Source organism: Chelonoidis abingdonii, chromosome 15, assembly GCF_003597395.2.
Source record: "Chelonoidis abingdonii isolate Lonesome George chromosome 15, CheloAbing_2.0, whole genome shotgun sequence".
NCBI classification, from domain to species: domain Eukaryota; kingdom Metazoa; phylum Chordata; order Testudines; family Testudinidae; genus Chelonoidis; species Chelonoidis abingdonii.
The window spans coordinates 21,890,047-21,915,916 of NC_133783.1; the positions used below are offsets into that span (position 1 = coordinate 21,890,047).

The 25,870-nt window shown below is 41.5% G+C and overlaps 1 protein-coding gene across 1 annotated transcript in view; it reads right to left on the bottom strand.

Moving 5' to 3' along the window:
• Positions 1–25,870, bottom strand: part of RUFY2 (RUN and FYVE domain containing 2) — a 60,294-nt gene extending 34,424 nt beyond the window's left edge. Inside the window, exons 1-5 of the mRNA XM_032795250.2 lie at positions 25,790–25,870; positions 21,981–22,154; positions 20,501–20,618; positions 14,443–14,544; positions 10,136–10,259 (exon numbers count right to left, since the gene is read on the bottom strand). Coding sequence (XP_032651141.1) covers positions 10,136–10,259; positions 14,443–14,544; positions 20,501–20,618; positions 21,981–22,154; positions 25,790–25,793 — 522 coding nt within the window. The 5' untranslated portion in view covers positions 25,794–25,870. The remainder of the gene's footprint in view (positions 1–10,135; positions 10,260–14,442; positions 14,545–20,500; positions 20,619–21,980; positions 22,155–25,789) is intronic.

The following is a 25,870-nucleotide window of genomic DNA, read 5'->3' on the forward strand; positions in this document are numbered from 1 at the left end:
CAACCTTAGCCTTTCTTTAAGACCCCTTCGTATCCTGCTCTCAATCAGCAAAGATTCTGTCAATTTTTTCAAAGAGAAAACATATAAGATGTACGGTTTCCCTTCCACTCTTTCCCCACCTCTTTACACAACATTTCCTCCTCCAATACTGTCACAAATGTCAAAGTTTCGGTCTATAACTCTTCAAACCTGTCCTATTGGATCCTATCCCATCCTGACTATTGCCCTCCCTTACCTTCACTCTCATGTCTTCCCTAACTGCCTGTTTCCAGCACTATGCACACATGATCTGATCTTCACCATCCTCGCAAAACATACTACTTTTGCCCCACTCGCCTAACTACTGCTTCATCTCTCTTCTTCCCTTCACCTCAAAAGGATGGGTTATTCATCTTGTAGAAAAACTAGAGTTCTTCAAGATGTGTTGTCCCTATGTGTAGCATACATCAGGTTGAGCGTGCGCTCCACACATCCAGGACCACAGACTTCTCCCTAGCAGTGTCCATCTGGTCTGTGCATGTGCCCTCGCTCTCCTCATGCTCTGCACCAAGGGAATAAAGGGGACTGCCAGACCACAGTCATCTTAATTCCTTCTCTATTACTAGTTCCCAGTAAGTGACCAGGTAGCAGGGAAGGAGGGCAGGTGGTGCACTATATAAAGGCGTAACACATCTCAAAGAACTCAAGTTACTACAAGGTAACCCATTCTTCTGTCCCTGTGCAGTGCACCTCAGGTGATTCACAAGCAATGCCTGAAGTCCTATAATACAACAAACTATAGAACTACCCTGCCCAAAAGAAACATCAGAGGTGGCTGCTTGCATCAGCAGCTAATGTCTAGCAAAAGAGCATACAGAGCTCAAAGTTGCTTCTCTCCAGATGGGTGTAAGAGGGATCTCTCTCTCAGGAAAGCTACCAATGTTGCTTCAGCTCTCACTGAATGTGCTCTCACACTGCCTTCAGGGGGCTTATTGTTCATCTCATAGTAGAGTAGGATGAATCCCAAGATCCATTTTGACAGCCTCTGGGAGGAAATGGTCCCTTCTCCTTTCCTTCATTCCACAAATGATATAGAGTACCTAGGAGACTCTCAAAATGATTTTGTCCTTTGCAGGTAGAAGGCAAGAGTCCTACGCACATCCAGTGAGTGCCATGCCACTTCTCTGTTAGAAGGAGGCTTAGGCTAGATTACCAGTAAATGGAAGCTTTGGATGCAGTGTCATGAACACCGTATTCTTAAGAAAACTGACTGAGCGGTCCTGCCATGAGCACCCCTAACTCCAACTCTTCCGGCCAATGTGATAGTAAACAAAAACATTACCTTCATAGAGATATGATCAGACAGCAAGATGCTAGAGGCTTCAACTGTGATTTAGTGAGGTTGATAAAACAAAGTTCATGTCCCAGGCTGGTACCAGATTAGCCACTAAAGGGAATGGTCTAGTCATACCCTTCGAGAAGTGGGAAGAGACTAAGTGAGGGGGAAAAAAGAATATTTGATGACTGGTGAATTAAATGCACTGATGGCTGCCAAGGTAACCCAAAGAAACTAATAGATAGCCCCGTGGATTACACGTCCAGAATCTGTGCTCATGAAGAGGAAATTCCTCACTGGTCACACCAAAATATAAATCGTTTCCACTTGCTTCGTAACATAGCCAATAGAGCTAGTGTAGCCTTTTATTTAGCAGCAATGCAAGGAACCTACGGGCTTGTACACTGTAAGACATTGGCTTAAACAGGTTAGCATAAGTGAAGCAGGCCTACAACCCTTAGCATAGATAATATGGCCTAGATTTTGGGGAACTGGGAATAACTTGCTTACAAGGAGAGTTGGTACATAATGATACCAGGCATCCACAGGAATACAGAACTGATATTAGGCTTGGTTATTTAGGATAAAATTGTTGGCAGATGTTTAATCAAAACTTGCTTTAGCAATAGTTGACATATATGGTAGTGAGTCAAAAGGCATTATTATGCTAACCTATAGGATAAAGGCATCACAATGTTATTAGGGTGAGGAAGTTAGATATGGATATGGGAGGCTGGGTATCTAAATAAATATTCATGATAGACCCCAGGCCCCATAATAGGCAAAGCCACCATGTAACGGGTGCTAGCTTTCCATCATTTACTCTTCGCTCTTCATCGTTATTATGTATCACTGACCTTTGGGCATTAGGGCTCTGGACCATCAGACTAATTTGGCATGCCAGGGACAGAGCTGGTCCTTTGTCTCTAACCGCCAGATCCCCAAGAAAGGGTACGTATATGAGCATATGCAAGGCATGATACCAAAGATATCCCTAATGCTATAATATTGCTATTTGTTTATGTGGTTTGGAGCTTTCTTGTCTTGACTGATTGCGTTAATAAGAGTGGCTAAGGCTTTATTTTGCCTTCAGTGTGCCTTTGCCATATATTCTGGAGTTCCCCAGAAGATATTGAACTTTTTAGTTTTAATTCTATTGTTTCTGATTCTGGGATAAAACCCTTTTACCCCCCAGCTCATTAAATTAGTATCAATTGGCAACCAATGCAATTATTAATTTAATAATTTAAAGAATCAGGCTACAATAACAGTTCCTGGTAAAGTCCTTTCTACTTCTGCTCAGGATGGTCTGGACGCAAGCTGAGTAGGCCTTTTCTATTTCCGACATCCATCCAAATCCATGCCCTCAGAGAAGTGTGACTGGGTTGGGGTGGTAAGTCTTCTCCTCGTATTATTCATAGATTCTAAGGTCAGATGGGACCATTGTGATCATCCAGTCTGACCGTCTGTCTAGCACAGGCCATAGAACTTCCCCAAAATAATTCCTACCGCAGATCTTTTAGAAATCTTAATTTAAAAATTGTCAGTGATGGAGAATCCACCACAACCCTTGGTAAATTGTTCCAGTGGTTAATTACTCTCACTGCTAAAAATGTATGCCTTATTTCCCACTCAAATTCATTTAGCTTCAAATTCCAGCCACTGGACTGTATTATACCTTGTTCTGCTAGACTGAAGTGCTCCTTATTAAATATTTTGTCTGCATGCAGATATTTACAGACTATAAGCAAGTCAACCCTCTCTTTGTCAAGCTAAACAGATGGAGCTCCTTGAGTCTGTCACTGTAAGACACATTTTTCTAATCCTTTAATCATTCTTGTGACTGTTCTCTGAACCCTCTCCAATGTATTAACATCCTTCTTGAATTGTGGGCACCATAACTGGACACAATATCCAGCAGTGGTTGCACCAGTTCCAGATTCAGAGGTAAAATAACAACATCTCTATTCCTACTTGAGATTCCCCTATTTTTGCATCCCACAATCACATTAGCTCTTCCGGCCACAGCATAACACTGGGAGCTCATGTTCAACTGATTAGTCACCATCACTCTCAAACCTTTTTCAGGGTTACTGCTTCCCACGTTCGAGTCCCCCATCCCATCAATATAGCCTACATTCTCTGTTCTCAGGTGTATACATTTACATGTAGCCGTATTAAAACACATAGGGTATGTCTACACTATGAAATTAGGTCGATTTTATAGAAGTCGGTTTTTAGAAACCGATTTTATACAGTCGATGGTGTATGTCCACACTAAGCACATTAAGTCAGCGGAGGGCGTCCTCCCTACCATGGCTAGCATTGACTTACAGAGCGGTGCCACTGTGGGTAGTTATCCCACAGTTCCCGCAGTCTCCACTGCCCATTGGAATTCTGGGTTAAGTACCCGATGCCTGATGGGGTAAAAACATTGTCACAGGTGGTTTTGGGTACATGTGGTCAGGCCCCCCTCCCTCCCTCCATGAAAGCAATGGCAGACAATCGTTTCACGCCTTTTTTCCTGGGTTACCCGTGCAGACGCCATACCACGGCAAGCATGGAGCCCACTCAGCTCACCGTCACCGTACACCTCCTGGGTGCTGCTGGCAGACGCAGTACTGCATTGCTACACAGCAGCAGCTTCTTGCCTTTGCGGCAGATGGTGCGGTAGGACTGATAGCCATTGTACGTCTCCTGGGTGCTGCTGGCAGACCTCGGTGAGGTTGATAAAGGGTGCCTGGACAGACATGGCTATCCTCCTCTTAGAGCACCGAATGAGAGGCAGAGACTCCAGGTCATTCTCTTCTTTAAGTTTCATCTTATGGAAATTCAGTATTCCCTGGAATATCATGCGAGCTGGAGGCTGCTGCCTCAGGCAGCTCTCCCAGCCATTAGCACCGTGCGATTGCACCTACTCCTTTCTCCGATTTCTCATGAAGCCTGGACAGTAGTAAGGAGCAGTTCAGCTACAGGCTGAGCAAGTGCAGAATGGTGATAGAATGTGCCTTTGGATGTTTAAAAGCTCGCTGGTGCTGTTTGCTGACGAGGTCAGACCTCAGCGCAACCAACGTTCCCATTGTTACTGCTGCTTGCTGTGTGCTCCATAATATCAGTGAGAGTAAAGGGGAGACGTTTATGGTGGGTGGGAGGTTGAGGTAAATCGCCTGGCATCCGATTTTGAGCAGCCAGACACCAGGGCGATTAGAAGAGCACAGCAAGGCGTGCTGTGCATCAGAGAGGCTTTGAAAACCAGTTTCATGACTGGCCAGGCTTCGGTGTGACAGCTGTGTGTGTTTCTTCTTGAAGTAAACCTGCCCCCTTTGCTGATTTTAATTCCCTGTAAGCCAACCAACCTCCCTCCTCGAAATAAAGTAACTATTGTTTTGAAACTATGCATTCTTTCTTTATTAATTTTATATATATATAACGGACAAGGTAGCCCAGATGGGGTAGGAGAGGAGGGAAGGACAAGGCCACATTGCTTATTGTAGTCACACTAAAAATCAAACTGTTTGAATGACAGCCTTCTGTTACTTGGGCCATCCTCTGGAGTGCAGTGGCTGGGTGCCTGGAGCCTCCCGTCATTGCGTTCTTGGGTGTCTGGGTGACGAGACTATAGAACATAGGGAGGCGATTATACAATGGATGCAGCAGGAGTCTATGCTCCTGTTGGCTTTCTTGCAGCTCCAACGGACACTTTATCATGTCTTTTTGCTCCCCCATTAGCCTCAGCATCGCGTCCTGTCTTCGCTCTTCACGCTCACTTAATCATTTCCTGGCATCTGCCACTGAATGCCTCCATGCCTTGTCCTTGAGGTCTAATAGTAGGCACTGCTTCAGCGTGGGGAATTCCTGGGCACCCACAAGGCCAGGGTCAGCAGGTGAGACTGTTTGTTTAAAGCAATTCTCATAGCTGCTTTTAATTAAAATTAAAATTAATTAATTCTTCTAAAGGGGGGCATATTCACCCACAAGCTGGCTCTGGCAGGCAACACTGCTGTTTTTTATTTTTACACTTTATGGTTATAGGCTTTTTAAACTTTTTTTATTCGTTTATTTAGCTAAGTGGCTGCAGCCAGCTCGGCTGGTCAAAGCCAGTTTCATCCTATTTACTTCAGACCATTTATCCAGTTTGTCCATATCATTTCTAATTTTAATCCTATCCTCCAAAGCACTTGCAACCTCTCCCAACTTGGTATAATCAGCAAATTTTATAAGTGTACTCTTTATGCCATTATCTAAATCATTAATTACAGATGTGTAAACACTCAGCAAATGAAGTGTGGCTCAAGAGTCTTTCAGCAAGTGGAGAGATTCACCAGTTTTCACAGTAAACAGTTTTTATCACTCAAACAGGTGGTCTTCCACCATAGTTTCAACATCCTTCAGGACTCCCGAGGAGGAAAGCCACAAGTGTCTCATTAATACCACAGCAGTCACCATGGACCTTGCCACCACATCTGCCACATCTAAGGCTGGAGGGCCGATCTCATCATCAGTTTTCCCTCACCAATCAGAGCCTCAAATTGGTTTCTAATGTACTTATGGCAAACTAGTTGGCTTTGCCAATAGATGGTAAAATCATACTTGGCCATCAACGCTCAGCAGTTTCAGACCTGAAAGGCCAAGGAATACACCTTTCTCCCAGTGAGATCAAGCCTCTTCACTTCTTTCTCATGTGGCATAGACCTGAAGTGTGTCTGTCTGCTACACTCAGTAACTGCTAACACTACCAATGATTTTGGAGATGGGTGAGAGAATAGGTATTCCATTCCTTCCACAAGTAAGAAGTATCTCTTTTCAGCTGCTTCAGTACTGGTGGAACCATGGCAGGAGTCTGCCAAAGCATCCTGTTGAGTTTGAGGATAGCCTTTTTAAGATGACGTGCCGCTCTACTGAGACCCAAGCTATGAATGATGTTGAACAGTCTGGGATACTCTCTCAAATGGGAGTGGTGAGATACCTGGAGATTCCTGCCATTCTGTCAGGACTCAATGCCCTCAAAGAACACCTAAGGAGCACAGTCTGGGAATGGGTGCCTGGCACAGTCCTCTTTCATCTCCATGGCTTCAGAGCCCAAATCCCAAGGAAGAGCTCTCAGTACAGGAGGAGGCAGTAATGATTGTCTCTACTGGTTGACGGTTCTGGCAACAGTATGGCTCGACCTCTACTCAAGGATGGAGACAGAGAAGGGTACCGCAGGGAGATTAATACTGGCTGAAGTCTTGGTGCTGGGCATAGGAGTCTGGAAAGCAGCATTGACTCCAGTTCTGGGATGACCAAGAGGTCATCCAGAGCTGATAAATGAGATAGACTTGACAGAGTCGTTTTCATAACCCAAGTTGCTGAAACAGGGGGCATCAGATCCGGTGCTACTGACATGGTAGATTTCAGTGCTCAAGTACCAGTCTTGGTACTGGAGGGTGCCTCTGGTCTTGTTCTTCAAAGAAGTCTCAGCCTGGTCCTTCCAGGTACCAAATGGTCCCAACATTGGAGAATAAATCTTCCAGTGACTTGGTATAGGATAGAGACTTCTCCCTCCATTTAAAGGGCTTGGATGGAGAACCTTCCCTCCTATCCTTATGGGAGCACTTATGTCTCCCTTCCCTGTCTGCCCGGCTCTGCTCTCCAGAGTCTTTTGGAACTGGTAGGTGGGCAGAGGTCTTGGAACCACCCAGCACTGTAGAAGAGGGGCCACTCCTGTCTTCTCCTGGACAATGTACAGAGGCTGAACCCACTTCCATGTATTCCTCCAGGAGGAATCTTCAGAGTCAGAATTCCCTCGACTGCCTGGTCCTATTGATAGGGCTCTACCAAATCTAGGGCCATGAAAAACGTATCACGGACTGTGAAATCTGGTCTCCCCACATGAAATCTGGTCTTGGGTGTGCTTTTATCCTATATTATACCAATTTTTCGGGGAAGATCAGAGTTCCTCAAATTAGGATCCTTACCCAAAAGGCAGTTGGGGGCGGGGGCGGCACAAGGTTATTCGGGGGAGGGGTCACAGTATTGCCACTCTTACTTTTGCACTGCCTTCAGAACTGGATGGCCAGAGAGCGGTGGCTGACGGCCAGGCACCCAGCTCTGAAGGCAGCGCCTGGCCAGCAATAACGCAGAAGTGAGGGTGGCAATACCATATCATTCCACCCTTACTTTCTGCACTGCTGCCTTCAGAGCTGGGCGGCTGGAGAGTGGTGACTGCTGACTGAGGGCCCAGCTCTGCAGGCAGCAGCACAAAAGTAAGAATGGAAATACCATACCATACCATGCCATCCTTATTGCTGCGCCGCTTCTGGTGGCAGCTCTGCCTTCAGAGCTGGGATCCTGGCCAGCAACTGCTGCTCTCTGGCCACCCACTTCTGAAGGCAGCACCGCCGCCTGCAGCAGCACAGAAGTAAGGGTTGCAGTATCCCCAACCCCCCCAACAATAACCTTGTGACCCCCCCCAACTCCTTTTTGAGTCAGGATCCCTACAATTACAACGCTGTAAAATTTCAGACTGAAATAGCTGAATTTATGAAATTTACTCTTTTTTAAATCCTATGACTGTGAAATTGACCAAAATGGACCGTGAATTTGGAAGGGCCCTACATATTGGTTGTGACCTACAGATATTGCACCTGGAAGGGATGTGGCAGTACAGAGAGGTGTCAGGGTAATCTGTAACCAGGAAAGGCTTGTGGCATTTGATGCAGCTTTTAAATCTGGGGATTCTTGTCATACTCTCCTGCAACCATAGGAAGACCAGGTTTGGAGAGAGGGACAGAGGAAATGTCTTGGTCTGTGTTAGTTACAGAGATTGCTTCCAACCCAGGGGGGAGATTGAAAAGTTACGGGACAGTTTTTTATATAGTTAGGGAATCAACCCCCTAAAAACTAATTATAAAAAAATTTTTTAAACTATTTTGAGAGAACCTGAAGAAACCAGCACAAATACCATAGCTCCATTCTAAAGCACAAACAGTAAGAAGAAACTAAGATGGTAGTGGTCCGGCTGCCCTATTTATCTCCTTGGTGCGAAGCACAAGGAGTGCACGGGCACATGCACAGACCAATGGACATTGTTAAGGAAGAAACATCTCTAGTCTGGAGCAAGGAGCACATGCACAATCTGAAGTGCATCACAAATAAGGACAATCCAAAGAAGAAAAAATAATTTAACAGGCAATTTACAATCGTTCCCTTGAGTTCCCCTCCCTTGACTCCATCCTTAATTTCCTCCAACAAAGACTTCTGCCCTCTTCACTTCACCAAGGTCTCTAGCAACCTATTCATGGCCATATCTCAGAACCCATAGTCCACCTTCATCCTCTGATCTCTCTGCTACTTTTTAAACTACTGAGAATAAATGATTCCTTGAAATCTTGCCCTCCTTTGGCGTTCATATTCACAATACTGTTCTCTCCTAGTTCTCCTCATGCTCTTTTAATTGCTCCTTCAATGTTTCTTTTGACATGTCCCCCCTCTTCCTGTCTACTCACACTTCCCATGGACTCTGTCCTTTGTTGCACCCCACCACACACACACACACCTTTCTCACACGGTTTCAGTCTTTACACTCTTGACTGACATATCTATCTTTTCATTCTGGATTTGTCTCCCAGGATCCAGACTCTTGTCTCACACTGGCTCCCAGATGTCTTGCTGTCAGCTTAAACTTCACTTGGTCAAAACTGAATTCTCTATCTTCCACCGTCTCCACACCCTTCTATTTTTCTTCACTGTTGACACCACTACCATCCTCCCTACCCCTCTTCTTTTCCCCCACCTACACGTTGTGCCCAAATCCAGGTTTTGTCCACGCAGCTAAAACTCTTGTTCATGCCCTCATTTTTCATAACTTCACCGCTTCCTTAATCAAGCCTGACATCCATACCACCCTATTCCAGTCTATATGAAAAACAAATGCTGAGATCATCTTCCCTTGCCTATTATTCTGAGTATAAAGTCCCCTCCCCACTACCTATTTCTTTTTCAACACATCAATAAAGACCTGCGCAGAGACGAAATCTGTATCCACATCCAATCCATTATCTGCAGAAATGGTCTGCAGATGTAAAGCAGATATCAACAAATTTGCAGAGCTCTACACTCCAAGTTCAAGCTTCTTGTATTAATTTTCCAAGGTCCTTTATAACTGTCACTCTCTACTTATCCTATCTTACCTCTGAAAGCATCACCTCCAGCCTTCTTCACTGTCAATGATGCCCTATTTGTCAGCTTCTCCTACATCGACCCTTACACACAGAATGCCCCTCAAACTCATTTGCAAGGCCACTATCTTCTCCTTCAAATCACTCTTCAAGACTCATTTCTACCCTGTCTCCTATAATAAATTAGCAAACTAACCAAGACTGGGCAGAGAGGTATTTGGGGATACTTGAATTTATGTAATTTTAAAAAATGTATAAAATATACATGTATTTCTTTATTGGCAGTTGTATGTTGCTTGTCATCTTAAATTTTCAAAGCACAAACTAGGTCTTCTAATAAGTGCCTAGCACACTGCAGGCAGTACAATAATAGAAGTAAACAACAACAACAACTGTAGACAACTTACCACTACGATTCTATAGTGAACTGATATTTAGTAAGAGGCATTTCTACTTAACTATGGAAATTTGGAATTCAGTAATTATCACTAAAAGTCTTTAAGTTCAAATAATTTTGTAAAGAAAATGCGTTGTCATGGATGAACAGATGGGAACATATTTATAAGCAGCTATGCATCTGCCTCTGTGAAAGCACTGGCCACTTTCTGTAAAAGTTCCTTTAAAAAGACTAGGTAGTTAAAGAAGTTTATAATTCACTTACTTGTGAATCCAAGTCTTCTCCCTTTACACACAGGTTAGCATCTATCACATTTAACCCAACCAAGAGCCCAACAATAACTGCTCCTTCTTCCTCCATCATCAGTGCATGATATTCATAAAATTCGCTGTAAAGTAATAAAACGTCTTGTATCACAATAATTATTTATTTCCTGCAACATTTTAACATATTGAGATTTATTAAGTTACTGCTAAATGGAGTGTAAATCTCATTTGTTCCTGTAATTTTAGCCTTACTCTGATGTTCTTAAAGATTAATCAGATTTGTACACACTGTGACTTCATCACTAATGTTTAACTAAGAGAAAAGCAGGGACACTAGAACATGCAGGACAAGTGATAATTAAGGGAAATAATGCCACATGTTTTGTAAAAATGCTAAAGGAAATCTTGCCATATTTGTGAAATGTTCTGGGGATATTTCACACATAGTGTATTTAAATTTTTAAGAGAATCGGGGCTTGAAATCGAAGGAGTAAGAAATCAGACAAGAGCCTGGTGGGAGGAGGAAAAGGGCAGGAAGCGTTTCCTAAAGCTGCAGCAGTCGTTAAAAGAAATGTATGCTCCACTAACGAAGTTACACGCCCAACAGACACTGTGTCAAAATCTCACCTCCTCTTCCTACTTTGAATTTATTTTTGTTAAAAACAAAGTTTTGGGAGTATGCAACAGAAATACAGTGTTCTCAATAGAAAAGCCTGACAGACCATGACGAACACAAACTGAAAGCAATAGTTAAGAGTCAAATCACAGATATTTCGTTACAATAGATCTAGTGTAACTTAATGCACAACTAGTCTCATGATTTCAGTAAGACTACACACACACATGAAGTTTACACATATGTTTTTAAGATCAGGGGCTTAATATTTAGAGCAGAGGTATATTGCAAATTCCTGAGTTACTGAGATGCACTGCCCACTTCAAGATTAAGCCCCTTAAAATATATAGGATAAAATTTTCTAGAAGATTTTTCTTAAGAAAAGCTATTTCTGGTAACTGTTACAATTCAATTCCAGAACTACATGGCAGGATAGGCCAGTAACTACTAGTTTATAAAAAGTATCAATTCAAAGCAACTCCACTGGTAAACTTTTTCATAAAGTTTTGGTTTTCTTATTGAGTGTGTGCGCTCAATTATTTTTTATATTTTAAAATTTATTTATTTAAGGTACTTGTAAGCAAACTGTCTGATAAGGACTAGGTGTGACATAATGGAAATTTTTTGTAATATTTTCATGAGTCCTGTTTGTGCCTCAGTTTCCCCTATATGATGCATTGTTACCCAGTGGGTGGAAAGGGACTGTTTGCTTTCAGGACAGGCTGAGACACATAGGTGTGGATGTCACCTAGCTATCTGGGCTTTAGTCTCCATAGCAGTGAAGCATCTGAGAAGAGAATGGCAAATCCAATTGCCAGGACATTGACATTTAGCAACCAATCACCCAGAGGGATAAAGATTTCCCCATCTCTCCTTAGGGAAGCTGAACAACAATCCCAAATTCTAGATCAAAGTATTGGAGAGGTTGAGGTGTGGGATAACAGCTGGCTACTCACCTAGAGTCTGACAAAGGTGGTCAGACAGAGAGACAGAGCTTGAACCAGTGAGTTCTCTACAGCTTGAACCAGTGGACTCTGGGGTAACCAGAATGGACTATGCTTTAACCTTCAGTTCTCCATACTACCCTAAAGACTTCCTATGCAGTGTTCCAATAAACAAATAAAACCTACTGCTTTGATATCAGTGTGTGAGTGTCACTGCAAATGCTCGATGAGACGCATTAATCCCTGAGGAGTGTATGAATCTCCATGAGAAGTCTGTTCGACTTGCTGAACAGAGCTCACAGTGTGAAGCAAGAGTGCTGAAGGCCCAGAGCTCCAGTCTAAGGAGGCAGTTAAGCCACATGGCTTACTAGGAGGAAGGGTGAGACCTCTAGCAGGTCTGGCACACTGAAGGGACCCTTCCAAGTGACCATTCCAAACCTGCGGCCATAGCACCAATCATGTGGATCTGTGCCACTAGGTATTTGTCATTTATTCAGTTTTCAGGTAATGAAAGCAACATGAGAAGTCTTAAGACTTTTTGTAGCTTATACAACTCTCATGCAGGAGAACTAGGGCTGTGAAGCTATTAAAAAAATTAATTGTGATTAATTGCGCAGTCAAACAACAATAGAATATCATTTATTTTAAATATTTTTGGATGTTTATAACATTTTCAAATATATTAATTTCAATTACAAAACAGAATACAAAGTGTACAGGGCTCACTTTATATTTATTTTTATTACAAATATTTGCACTGTAAAAACAAAAACACTGTATTTTTCAATTCACCTCATACAAGTACTGTAGTGCAATCTTTGTCATGAAAGCTGAACTTACAGATATAGAATTATGTACAAAAAAACCCTGATAAAACAATGTAATATATAAAACAATGTAAAATTTAGTTTAGAGGAGGGGTAGGCAACCTATGGCACGCGTGCCGAAGGCAGCATGCAAGCTGATTTTCAGTGGTACTCACACTGCCTGGGTCCTGGCTACCAGCGCAGGGGGCTCTGCATTTTCATTTAGTTTTAAATGAATTTTCTTAAACATTTTTAAAACCTTATTTATTTTACATACAACAATAGTTTAGTTAATATATTATAGACTTATAGAAAGAGATCTTCTGAAAACTTTAAAGTGTATTACTGGCACACGAAACCTTAAATTAGAGTGAATAAATGAAGACTCGGCACACTACTTCTGAGAGGTTGCCGACCCCTGGTTTAGAGCCTACAAGTCCACTCAGTCCTATTTATTGGTCAGCCAATCACTCAAACAAGGTGGGTTACAATTTCCAGGAGATAATGCTGCTTGCTTCTCATTTACAATGTCACCTGAAAGTGAGAATAGGTGTTCGCATGGCACTGTTGTGGCTGGCATTGCAAGATATTTATGTGCCAGATGCACTAAAGATTCATATGTCTCTTCATGCTTCAACCACCATTTGAGAGGACATGCTTCCATACTGATAATGGGTTCTGCTTGATCATGCTTCAAAGCAGTGTGGACTGATGCATGTTCATTTTCATCACCAGAGTCAGATGCCACCAGCAGAAACTTGATTTTCCTTTCTGGTGGTTTGGGTTCTGTAGTTTCCGCATCGGAGTGTTGCTCTCTTAAGACTTCTAAAAGCATGTGCCACACCTCGTCCGTCTCAGATTTTGAACGGCACGTCAGATTCTTAAACGTTAGGTGGAGTGCTGTAGCTATTTTTAGAAATCTCACATTGGTACCTTCTTTGCATTGTGTCAAATCGGCTTGTCACAGTGTTCTTAAAACGAACATGTGCTGTGTCATCATCCGAGACCGCTATAACAAGAAATATATGCAGAATGCAGGTAAAACAGAACAGGAGCATACAATTCTCCCCCCGAGAGTACAGTCACAAATTTAATTGATGCATTTTTTTTTAACAAGCATCATCAGCATGGAAGCATGTCCTCTGGAACGGTGGCCGAAGTATGGAAGGGGCATACGAATGTTTAGCATATCTGGCATGTAAATAAACTTGCCACTGTGGCTACAAAAGTGCCATGCGAACGCCTGTCCTCACTTTCAGGTGACACTATAAATAAGAAGCAGACAGCAGTATTTCCCGTCAATGAAAACAAACTTGTTTGTCTTAGCGATTGGCAGAATAAGAAGTAGACTGAGTGGACTTGTAGGCTTTAAAGTTTTACACTGTTTTGTTTTTGAGTGGAGTTATGTAAACAAAACAAATCTGCATTTGTAAGTTACACTTTTACAATAGAGATTGCACTATAGTACTTGTATGAGGTGAACTGAAAAATACTATTTCTTTTATCATTTTTATAGTGCATATATTTGTAATCAAAAATAATAATATAAAGTACGCACTTTGCATTCTGTTGTAATTGAAATTAATATTGAAAATGTAGAAAAAAAGTCCAAAAATATTTAATAAATTTCAATTGGTATTCTATTCTTATAAGTGTGATTAATATTTTTGAGTTAATCGCTAAGTTAACTGCAATTAATTGACAGCCCTAAGGATAACCAATTTTTTTTCCCATGTAGGGAAGACCCTTATAGCCTGAATCTTGCCTGGAGCTTATAATGGAAGTTCATATATATTTCAACTGCAGTATCACAAACAAGAAGTTATAATGTAATTAAATTTTATGAGATAGTAAAGTGCCAAATATAACACTAGACTTGATTTCCTAAACAAATTTTTTTTTAAACTTAAAAAGATAAAATTTCAACAAAATCATTTACCTGAGGAGATCTCTTTGAATGATTAAACAGCGTAGATAATCAGCCATTTTTTTTTGCATTAATGCCAATCGTAACCACGCCCGGGCACGGCCCAACGGTGTTCTGAAAAGAAAAAAAAATTAGTCAGGATACAGCTGCACGTCAATTAGTCTTATTGTCTTCATAAATCAGTTTGTTAATATGCAAATTCAGATTTTAAAGGTATTTTAAGTTATTATTTGAATAACACTCAATAATCAGTCAAGATACAAGGCACAATTTTATTTCTTTTTTTTTTAGAAAAATAGATAAAACACCAAACATTCTCATTGGTTAGCATCACTGTTAAAACATGCTGATTTGGAACCAAATATAGCCTTTACATTACATTTGGTATTTTTTTTTTTAACTAAGAAGGAGACTATACTATATTTACATATACATTATCATACATTTACTCATTCTTAATGTTTACATTCTTATGCTAGAAAATGGTGAATTTACCAGATGATAATTTTTTAACTCAGGATTTGCTTCAAGTTGCATTTGGAAAACTGGAATTCAATTACAAATGTACAAAACAAGCATTTTGCAATTTTTATTAGCTAAATAAATCTACCTTCAATGATCCAGAATACACAAGAAAAAAATTCTATCTAAACACGTTTCATTTAAAACTAACTGATTTATTAGACAAAGGGATCATTAACTCAAGCCATGTCATAACAGATTTTTCACAGGATTTGTGGTATTAGTGAAATGGGTGGGAAGGTATATATGAGGTCATCCATCCAGGGTAGCAGCAGGGTGTTGTCCTTCAAGCCACGGCCAGAGCTGCCCTAGAGCAGTACAGCGACAGTTTCTTGCTCTCCTGCAAGTCAAAGAGATCCCAAGACCGTGTTCCCCACTGGGTGAACATCTCATTCAGAACAGAATCACGGAACTTCCATTCATGATCTGTGGGAAAACATCTGCAGAGACTGGCTGCTGGGGAGTTCTGCACACCTGGTGGGTATACTGTGAAGAGGGTTATATGGTTTCTGATACACCAATTCCAGAAACAACTGCATACGAGTGGACCAATGGACACTGCCTGCTTAAAAACTCCAGATTCAGGCACATTGTGCACATGTGTACCCACATGCGGAATACAAAAAAGAACTATCACTGAAAGAAGCATATCTTGCTTCAAGAGAAACCTACTTTTCACCTTTTCTGGTGACCAGGCCTTAGACATACTGTATATACAAAAGTCCTTACACAATATCTGTGTATACATGTCACAATATTGATAACAAATCTGACACTGGCTTTCATTTGAGTCCTCACATGACACACTTTGGTGAACTGGAACGTATAGATCAGATTCACAAGACCCCTATAACCTCTCTGCACCCCCTTACCAGCTAGCATTAAGAGGTTCTTGGGTCACTCCACATCCTTTAAGTTTTCACAATTACTAGATCTCATCTTCTCCCAACCTGTTTTTCTCCTCACAGATTGGAAGACAAAATACAAGCTTTCCTGCTTTTTCACCTCCCAGTCCGTTTCTCAATTTTGAATGAGCTTGTACAAATGAAGAACAAATTTTCTGCACCTGCTAACTAAAACTAAACCACAATTAAGGCAAAAAACTTTTCTACATAACAAGCTGAAAGTATTTACATTTAGAAATATGTAAATACCAGCATTCACTCCATTGTAAAGACTGAACATAATACAGATACTTAATGAAGTACACAACATTGTGATATAGTCATAAAGCTTAAGTTAACCTCAAAAGTTAAATATGTTTTCCTCCTGATTCTGTATACACTTAAAAATGCACCACTCCTTTTTAACTCATTACAACTTGAGGAGGGCTCATTGATGTAGCTTTTTATAATTTAAATTATTTTAATAACTATAGTAATTTTAGGTTAACATAGGTTGCAATAATAAATTTAATTTTAAACATTTTTTTCCAAAACAAAAATGTATTTAAGTAAAAAATCCAATTTAAAACAAACAAAAAAAACCCCTTACATTATTGATTTTATCCATCTTGTAACTAGAAATGTTTTCATGGATTTATTTTTGAAAATATTTGAAGGAAAATAGTTTTTGGTTGGATGCCAACATTTTCCAGCAGCGTTTGCAACCCAAACGGTGCAGCACTGGGCTACTGCATGAGAATCAGAGAGTGAAAACAACCACTATTTTAATTGTCCGAGCAAAGTACTGTGTAGAAAGTAAAAACAACAAAAAACAAAATGGTAAAATATAATTTATTTTTTATTGGTTAAGGTACTAATACTAATACAGGGAAGAAAAATAGATTATCCTTAATCTGACAGTGTCCTTTTAAAAACGTTTACAACAGAAGTTTAAAAAAAATTATTTTATTTAGAAAAAATTGGAGAATATCTTGCAAACAGGCCCATCACAAGAAATTTAGAGCCCAGGTACATCAAGTTTGCTCAGGGCCCACCCCCTTCCATTTCACCCCAGTTACAAAAGTTCAGGGGGCCCCACAGGTTAGGGCCTCTGTACAGTTGTCAACCCGTGTCCCCGATATTTTCAACCCTGCTTTCAAATCCTCACAAAGTCAGAAGGGTCTGAAAGAGAAGCATGTGGACATCCACTAACAAACTGTGCAGGGAGGTCCAGTTCTTGCGACCCACACAAACGGAATCCTATAAATTTTGCACAGCTCTATCTTTAGACAACTATCTTTTTTCAAGATAGTTTTACTAACATAAAGGTGTGTCCCAAACACTGAACAAAATGCAAAGAGGATGAATACATAATGGACTGGGAAACTCTATTAGATACTATACATTTCCTAGCATATGAAGCAAACTAAACTGCATCACTAAGAGTCACTGCAATGGTCTAGTGACTGTGCTGTTTGCCACAATATGAGGATTAGAGTTACATCCTCCAGCTGACGCCATGGGAGCATCATGTACTTGAAATAAGGCTAGCGATAAACAAATAAACTTGAGGATTCCAAAAGATACCAGCACACCAAAAATAATAAAACATTTACAAGACTGTCTCAATCACCTTATTTCCCCCCCCCCAATAATTAGATACCAGCAACACCAGTTGATATCAAATACATCATATCTGAAGGGGGGAGGGATAGCTCAGTGGTTTGAGCATTGGCCTGCTAAACCCAGGGTTGTGAGTTCAATCCTTGAGGGGGCCATTTAGGGATTTGGGTCTGCTTTGAGCAGGGGGATGGACTAGATGATCTCCTGAGGACTCTTCCAACCCTAATAATCTATGATGCTGGAAATAGAGACAAGATTTCATTTAACATCTGATCAAGCTAAGAATGGGAAGGCAGGTGGATTACTGTTCACTAGCTAACATACAGGACAGTCTTTGTTATACTGTTTTTATGCAACATTTGGAAAATTAGTACAAATGAGACATAAGGGTATTACCTTTGCGGGTAGCATGGGCTGTTATAGCAGGGATAAAGAAGAGACAAGTCAGAACTGGGAGTGCAATCAAATCAGTATCTTAGATGTCTGAATACTAACGTGAGAAGTCTGGGGAATAAGAGGGGAAAAACTTGAAATGATAGTAAATAAACACAACTATGACATAGTTGGCATCAGAGTCCTGGTAGGAAATATGCATGGCTGGAATATTGGTATAGAAGGGTATTGCTCAGGAAGGACAGGTGGGGAAAAAAGGAGGTGTTGCCTTCTATATTAAAAATGTATACACTCGGACTGAGGTTGAGATGGAAATGGGAGACAGACCTGTTGAAAGTCCCCGGGAAAGGACAAAAGGGGTAAAAAACAAGGATGATGCCATAGCAGGGGTCTACTATAGACCACCTAACCAAGATGAAGAGGCAGATGAGGCTTTTTTTAAAACAACTAACAAAATCATCTGAAGAACAGGACATGGTGGTGATGGGGGACTTCAACTACTCAGATGTCTGTGGGGAAAATAACACAGCAGGGCACAGATTATCCAGTAAGTTCTTGGAATGTATTGGAGACAATTTTTTTATTTCAGAAGGTGGAGAAAGCTACTAGGGGAGAGGCTGTTCTAGATTTGATTTTGACATATAGGGAGGAACTGGTTGAGAATTTGAAAGTGGAAGGCAGCTTCGATGAAAGTCAGCATGAAATGATAGAGTTCATGATTCTAAGGAATGGTAGGAGGGAGAACAGCACAATAAAGACAATGGATTCCAGAAAGGTAGACTTTAGGAAACTCAGGGAGTTGGTAGGTAAAACCTCATGGGAAGCAAGTCTAAGGGGAAAAACAATTGAAGACAGTAGGCAGTTTTCCAAAGAGACATTAGTAAGGGCACAAGAGCAATCTATCCCACTGTGTAGGAAAGATGGGAAGTATGGTAAGAGACCACTCTGGCTTAACCAGGAGATCTTCAAGTATCTAAAAAAAAATAAAAAAAAGAGTCCTACAAAAAGTGGAAACTAGGTCAAATTACAAAGAATGAATATAAACAAATAACACAAGTATGTAGGGACAAAATTAGAAAGGACAAGGCACAAAACGAGATCAAACTAACTAGAGACATTAGGGTGATAAGAAAACATTCTACAAATACATTAGAAGCAAGAGGAAGACCAATGACAGGATAGGCCTGTTACTCAATGGAGTGGGGGTGGGGGGGTGTCGGAGGAAGGGGAATAACAACAGAAAATGTGGAAATGGCAGAGGTGCTTAATGACATCTTTATTTCGGTTTTCACCAAGAAGGTTGGTGGTGACTGGACATCTAACATAGTGATTGCCAGTGAAAATGAGGTAGGATCAGAAGAGGATAAAACAGGGACAGAACAAGTTAAAAATTACTTAGAGGGTAGTTATCAGTGGGTCACAGTCATTCTGGAAGGACATAATGAGTGGAGTCCCACAGGGATCAGTTCTGGCGCTGGTTCTGTTCAATATCTTCATCAACGATTTAGATAATGGCATAGAGAGTACACTGATAAAGTTTGCAGCCGATACCAAGCTGGGAGGGGTTGCAAGTGCTTTGGAGGATAGGATTAAAATTCAAAATGATCCAGACAAACTGGAGAAATAATCTGAGATGAACAGGATGAAATTCAATAAGGACAAATGCAAAGTACTCCATATAGGAAAGAAAAATCAGTTGCACATATATAAAATGGGAAATGACTGCCTAGGAAGCAGTACTGCAGAAAGAGATCTGGGGGTCATAGTGGACCACAAGCGAAATACGAGTCAACAGTATAATGCCATTACAAAAAAAGCAAACATCATTCTGGGATGTATTAGCAGGAGTGTTGTAACCAAGACACAAGAAGTAATTCTTCCGCTCTACTCCTCGCTGATTAGGCTTCAGCTGGAATATTGTGTCCAGCTCTGGGCACCACATTTCAAGAAGGATGTGGACAAATTGGAGAGTCCAGAGAAGAGCAACAAAAATGATTAAAGGTCTAGAAAACATGATCTATGAGGGAAGATTGAAAAAACTGGGTTTGTTGAATCTGGAAAAGAGAAGAGTGAGAGGGGACATAACAGTTTTCAAGTACATAAAATGTTGTTACAAGGAGGAAGGAGAAAAATTGTTTTTCTTAATCTCTGAGGACAGGACAAGAAACAATGGGCTTAAACTGTAGCTAGGGAGGTTTACGTTGGACATTAGGAAAAACTTCCTAACTATCAGGATGGTTAAGTACTGGAATAAATTGCCTAGGGAGGTTGTGGAATCTCCATCACTGGAGATTTTTAAGAGCAGGTTAGACAAACCCTGTCTGGAATGGTCTAGATAATGCTTAGTCCTGCCATGAATGCAGGAGACTGGACTAGATGACCTCTCAAAGTCCCTTCCAGTCCTATTCTTCTATGATTCTACCAACACAATAAAAGGCATTTCACTTTTAAAGTATTTAGCTTCTTCAGTGTGAGAAAGGTTCTTCGTCTAAATTCTCTCAACACAGTATCTAAAATCCAAGTACTAGTTTTGCCACAATATATTTTGCTCTTTAAGGGTCTGAGTCCTTCCATTGACTCTAATGGGTACTGGATCAGGCCCTAAACCTTATTGCAGCAAATGTTATGTTTTTACCAACACTACTCACTTGAGGCCAGGTAAATCTCTGACGCTAGCTGCTATCTCCTCAGCTTCTGGGTACAACTTCTCCACAAGTTCCAGTGGGCCCCAGATTGTCTTATTGTAACTTAGAAAAGACTTTCTTACTGAGAAAAGGAAAACATAATAATTTAGTTGACAATTTAAGTTACTTAGCTCACTCTCTCACATAGAGTTCACAACAGCATACCTGGGTTAGAAATTGTCTACATAAATTGTTTTAAAATACTGTACTGTGAATACAAGTATTTATGCAACAAACTTTGATTAACCTTTAAAAGTAAGTCAGAGTGGTTTGGGAATTTATAAAAACACTCTTATAAAGTAGCAATTCTGTTTTCATGTTTGAAACAGACATGCTGAAGCATAGCCATGTCAGTTTAAGAGTAACAGTGAAATGAAATCAAGATATAGGTAACACGCATTTGATCCTGGTAACGGATAAAACATATATAGTCACTTAGGGGTATCTTACAAAGAAGAAAAAAGTGTAAGTGTGTAAAAAAATTTTGTTATGGTTATCAGTACTTCATAAGAATGGCCATACTGGGTCAGACTAAAGGCCCATCTAGCCCAGTATCCTATCTTTCGACAGTGGCCAATGTCAGGTGCTCCAGAGGGAATGAACAGAAGAGGTAATCTTCAAGGGACCCATTCCCTGTCGCTCATTCTCAGCTTCTGGCAAACAGAGGCTAGGGACACCATCCCTGCCCATCCTGGCCAACAGCCACTGATAGACCTATCCTCCATAAATTTATCTAGTTCTTTTTCGAACCCTGTTATAGTCTTGGCCTTCACAACATTCTCTGGCAAGGAGTTCCACAGGCTGACTGTGTGCTGTATGAAGAAATACTTCCTTTTGTTTGTTTTAAACCTGCTACCTATTAATTTCATTTGGTGACCCCTAGTTCTTGTGTTACGAGAAGGAGTAAATAACATTTCCTTATTCACTTTCTCAACACCAGTCATGATTTTATAGACCTCTATCATACCACCCATAAGTCATCTATTTTCCAAGCTGAAAAGTCTTAGTCTTATTAATCTCTCCTCATATGACAGCTATTCTACACCCCTAATAATTTTTGTTGCCTTTTTCTGAACCTTTTCCAATTCCAATATATGTTTTCTGAGATGGGGTGACCACAATTGCACAAAGTATTCAAGATGTGCGCATACCGTGGATTTATATCGAAGCAATATGATATTTTCTGTCTTATTATCTATCCCTTTCTTAATGATTCCCAACATTCTGTTTGCTTTTTTGACTGCTGCTGCACATTGAGTGGATGTTTTCAGAGAACTATCCACAACTCCTGGATCTCTTTTTTGAGTGGTAACAGCTTCAGATTTACTATAGAGTGCTATACATATTCAAACTGTTGTACGAAGAGGATAATCCACCACATTCTAGAAACAAAATTTAAAAATGGTTTGGGACAGGAAATACATGAATAAAATGATTACTGCACCTTTAAGACCATGTTTAAGGCAGTGCTCCATAACAACAAAGAACTGTTGCAAAGGTGGATAGTCAGAATCCAGAGTACGGCCAAAGCTCAAAGCTGATTCAATCAGTCCTTTGATACTCAATTTAGCCATGTTCAGCAAATTTGCTCTTTCTACAGCTGTGGGGTCTTTTACAGCTAAAACAAAGGAAAAATAAGCATATTTCAATTATGAAAGCAAAAAAATTCACTAAATGCTTTCCTGTTCAAAGCACTTGGATCCCAATCTGTATTTAATCAAAGGAATAAAATCCGTTAACTGCTGTAAAGTCACAGTGCTATAACACAACATGCACTCCAAAACAAACACGCTTACACATCATATGTTTGTGTAATATGTAAATAAAAATGAAGTAAGCTGTTATTGCTTTCCATTCTTCCATGCACTATATGGGATGTCATAACCTGAGTCACACTATTGTCTCAATTCATCTCAGCACTGGTCAGGACCAGAAGGGCAACCTAGCTTGGCTTGGAAGACAAGTGAAAGCAGCACTGACAATGAATATGGAGAAAGTAATGAAAAAAAAAAATCAGCTGGTTAACAGGGCTCAGAGACTCTTCTATGATAATAAAGCTGCGTTCACACATGTATAAGAGATGTGTCTCATTAATATAGTATATCCAGCAACATTATTCGAATCCAAGTTATACATCCGGCACAGAAACAGATGTCAATTATCTCTTTAACATATAAACAGTTTGTATTGTAGCCCTGATTCCACAAAGACTTAGGCCTGCATTTAACTTTACACACTGTAAAGTCCCTCTGACTACATTCTATGAGTAGAACATGGTTAAGCATACGCATAAGCATTTGTAAGATCAGGACATAGTTCCTCACCCACTAGCATAATACTGTAGTTCTGGTTTACAGTTCTACACAGGAAAGTTTAAAGTGGACACACAAAACCAAGTTTCTTTTCCATATTTTTCTAAAATTCATTAAAATATTTCTACCCATAAATACAACTTACATAAAACTTTCCAAAGCAATCTAAATTGAGGGATCAAAGAGATCACATGAGAATCTAAGCTTTCTTTCTTTCAAGTTTCTTACCCTTACTGTTATAAATAAAAGTCTGAAAAGGCAAATAACTCAAAATGCATCTTTTTATATCTCATGATTTTTAACCCAATCTTGTCATATTTTGGGGCCTGACTCATGGTTTTTATGCTCCTATTTTCAAATATACTATAAGTGGCCTTTGCCTAAGTTCCCTCTAAGTGCTGTGCAGGTGCTAAGGCTGCGGCGGGGAGAGATGCTTTTCCCCACCAGCCCCAACCCAGACCCGCACCTGCCACGGCTGGGGGGAGAGGTGCCTATCCCGCGGCCCCAGGCCCAGAGCTACCATGGCAAGGAGATACGCCTCTCTCCCCGAAGCCCAGGTGCTGCCACAGGGAGAGAGAGCTGGATGGAGTCCTCTCTCCCCACCATAGCCCTGGGGCAGCCTGCCCTCCAAACCCTCATCCCCAGTCCCACCCCAGAGCCCACACGCCCAGCTGGAACCCTCACTCCCTCCTCCCCCCCGCATCCCAAACCTCTGCCCGAAGCCCTCTCCCATACTCCAAACCCCTTGGCCTCATCGCCGCCACATTAATTTTGTTATGTGCACCAATATGGAGGCGATGTATCACACATCACTACATATTGGTGCACATAACAAAATTAATTCCGCACATGTATGGGAAAAATTAGAGGGAACACTGGCCTTTACTCTCAGATCTCTTTTGGTAGGTTCCCTCTAAATGGAACAGAATAACTATAAAGGGCTAAATCCTGCTCACTTTACTCAAGAATGTCAATGAGATTGCTCATATATGACACTAGAGAAACAAGGTGAGTGAGGTAATATCTTTTACTGGACCAACCTGCTTTTGAGCCACCCGTAGAGCTCTTCTTCAGGTCTGGGAAATGTACTCTGAGCATCACAGCTAAATGCAAGGTGGAACAGATTGACTATGTGCTAACTACTTATGCTAAACAATCTGTTCCACCATACATTTAGCTATGACACACAGAGTACATTTCTGAGACCTGAAGAGGAGATCTGTGTGGCTCAAAAACTTGTCTTTCTCACCAACAAAAGTTGGTCCAACAAAAGATATTACCTCACCCAACTCATCTCTCTAACATCCTGGGACCAATATGGACACAACTATGCTGCATACACTGGCTTTAATGGACTTGTGGAAGTTAAGCAAGATTTGGCCCTAAGATATCGTATTCTTTCAATATGGATATACAGCAGGGGTAGGCAATCTATGGCACGTGTGCCGAAGGCGGCACACAAGCTGATTTTCAGCGGCACTCACACTGCCCGGGTCCTGGCCACTGGTCTGGGGGGCTCTGCATTTTAATTTAATTTTAAATGAAGTTTCTTAAATATTTTAAAAAACCTTATTTACTTTATATACAACAGTAATTTAGTTATATATTATAGACTTATAGAAAGAGAACTTCTAAAAACATTAAAATGTATTACTGGCACATGAAACCTTAAATTAGAGTGAATAAATGAAGACTCGGCACAGCACTTCTGAATGGTTGCCAACCCCTGATATACAGTTTCCATAAGTAGAGTGTTGGATATTCATTGCATATATAAATAGTATCCGCAACAGGAAATATGATTAGTCACTGAAAATTACAGCTTATTTGTCAAAGTCACCGTGATTTAGGACCTTGTTGGGGGCCAACAGAAGATACTGACTGTTTCTCTTTCATTATGGAAAAAAGTGCCTTTGATAATAGCAAAGCCTCATGCAACTACTTGGTTCTCACAGAAGACAGATAAGGTCTGAAAAAAACAGAAACGTAGATAGCTTAAGTGATCAGTTCTCTCTTAGTCCCTGATCCTGCGCCATTATGTGACCAGCTACAACATGGGGTCCCCCTGATTTCACTTTTACATATCATTCACAGTGCACCTATTGTGAGTTCAGGCACCTCCTAACTAGACTTTTCAGTTGAACCCTTTTATGATTTAAGTCATATATTTTTTTTAATTGAACCATTTTGTTATATATCAGGATGGCAACCTGCACATGCCCACGCTTTAACACAACTAGGACTATCATTCTACTTCTCTATACAAGGAGTGGCACCATGCCCAGGATGCGCAAAGGCAGATCCTTCTCTACTGAAAAGCACTCCAAACGATCATGCTTATCTTTCTTTCCCAAAAAAGAACCAATTTCCCATCACTTCCCCCCGCTCCATGCAATCACAACGGCTAAGGCTCTCCACAGCTCTGCCCTCCCCAGTCCCCACAAAATCTCTGGTGGGCTTCTCCCCGCGAGGCAGCCGCCACCCCCACAGCCAGACAGCAGCTCGCCCAGCAGCCCCCGCCCCGCGGGGGGTAGGCGCCCGCCCCGCATCCCACACGCCGACAAGCATCGTTCTCGGGGGTTCCGCTCCTTTGTCACGGCGCTGCCCGTGTTGCTCGGACCCGTTGTCCGCAGGGAGCCGCGGCCTGGTGCCTAGTTACCTGCCAGGCCCCCCCGCCTCCCCCGGGAGCAAACGGCTCCCGCACACCGCTCGCCTCCGGCGCGCAGATGCGGCTGGAGCCACCCTAAGTTCTGCGGCGAGGAGGCCAGGCCAGGCACCGACCAGCAGCCGCAGCCTCGGGCTGCTGCCGGACGGGGACTGCGCGCTGCCCGGGGCATCGCTCCGCACCCAGGCACCGCCTCACCCCTTTACCTCCCCACCCCCAGCGGGGAGCCCCAGTGTGGCCTGTCCCCGGAGAGCGGGGAGCAGAGGCGCCCCTTACCCATGGCCACACAGCAGCCAGCTTGTCATGGATGGGCTTCCCTTGCACGGCTCCTTCTCCTCAGCTCCCCCGTTACAATCC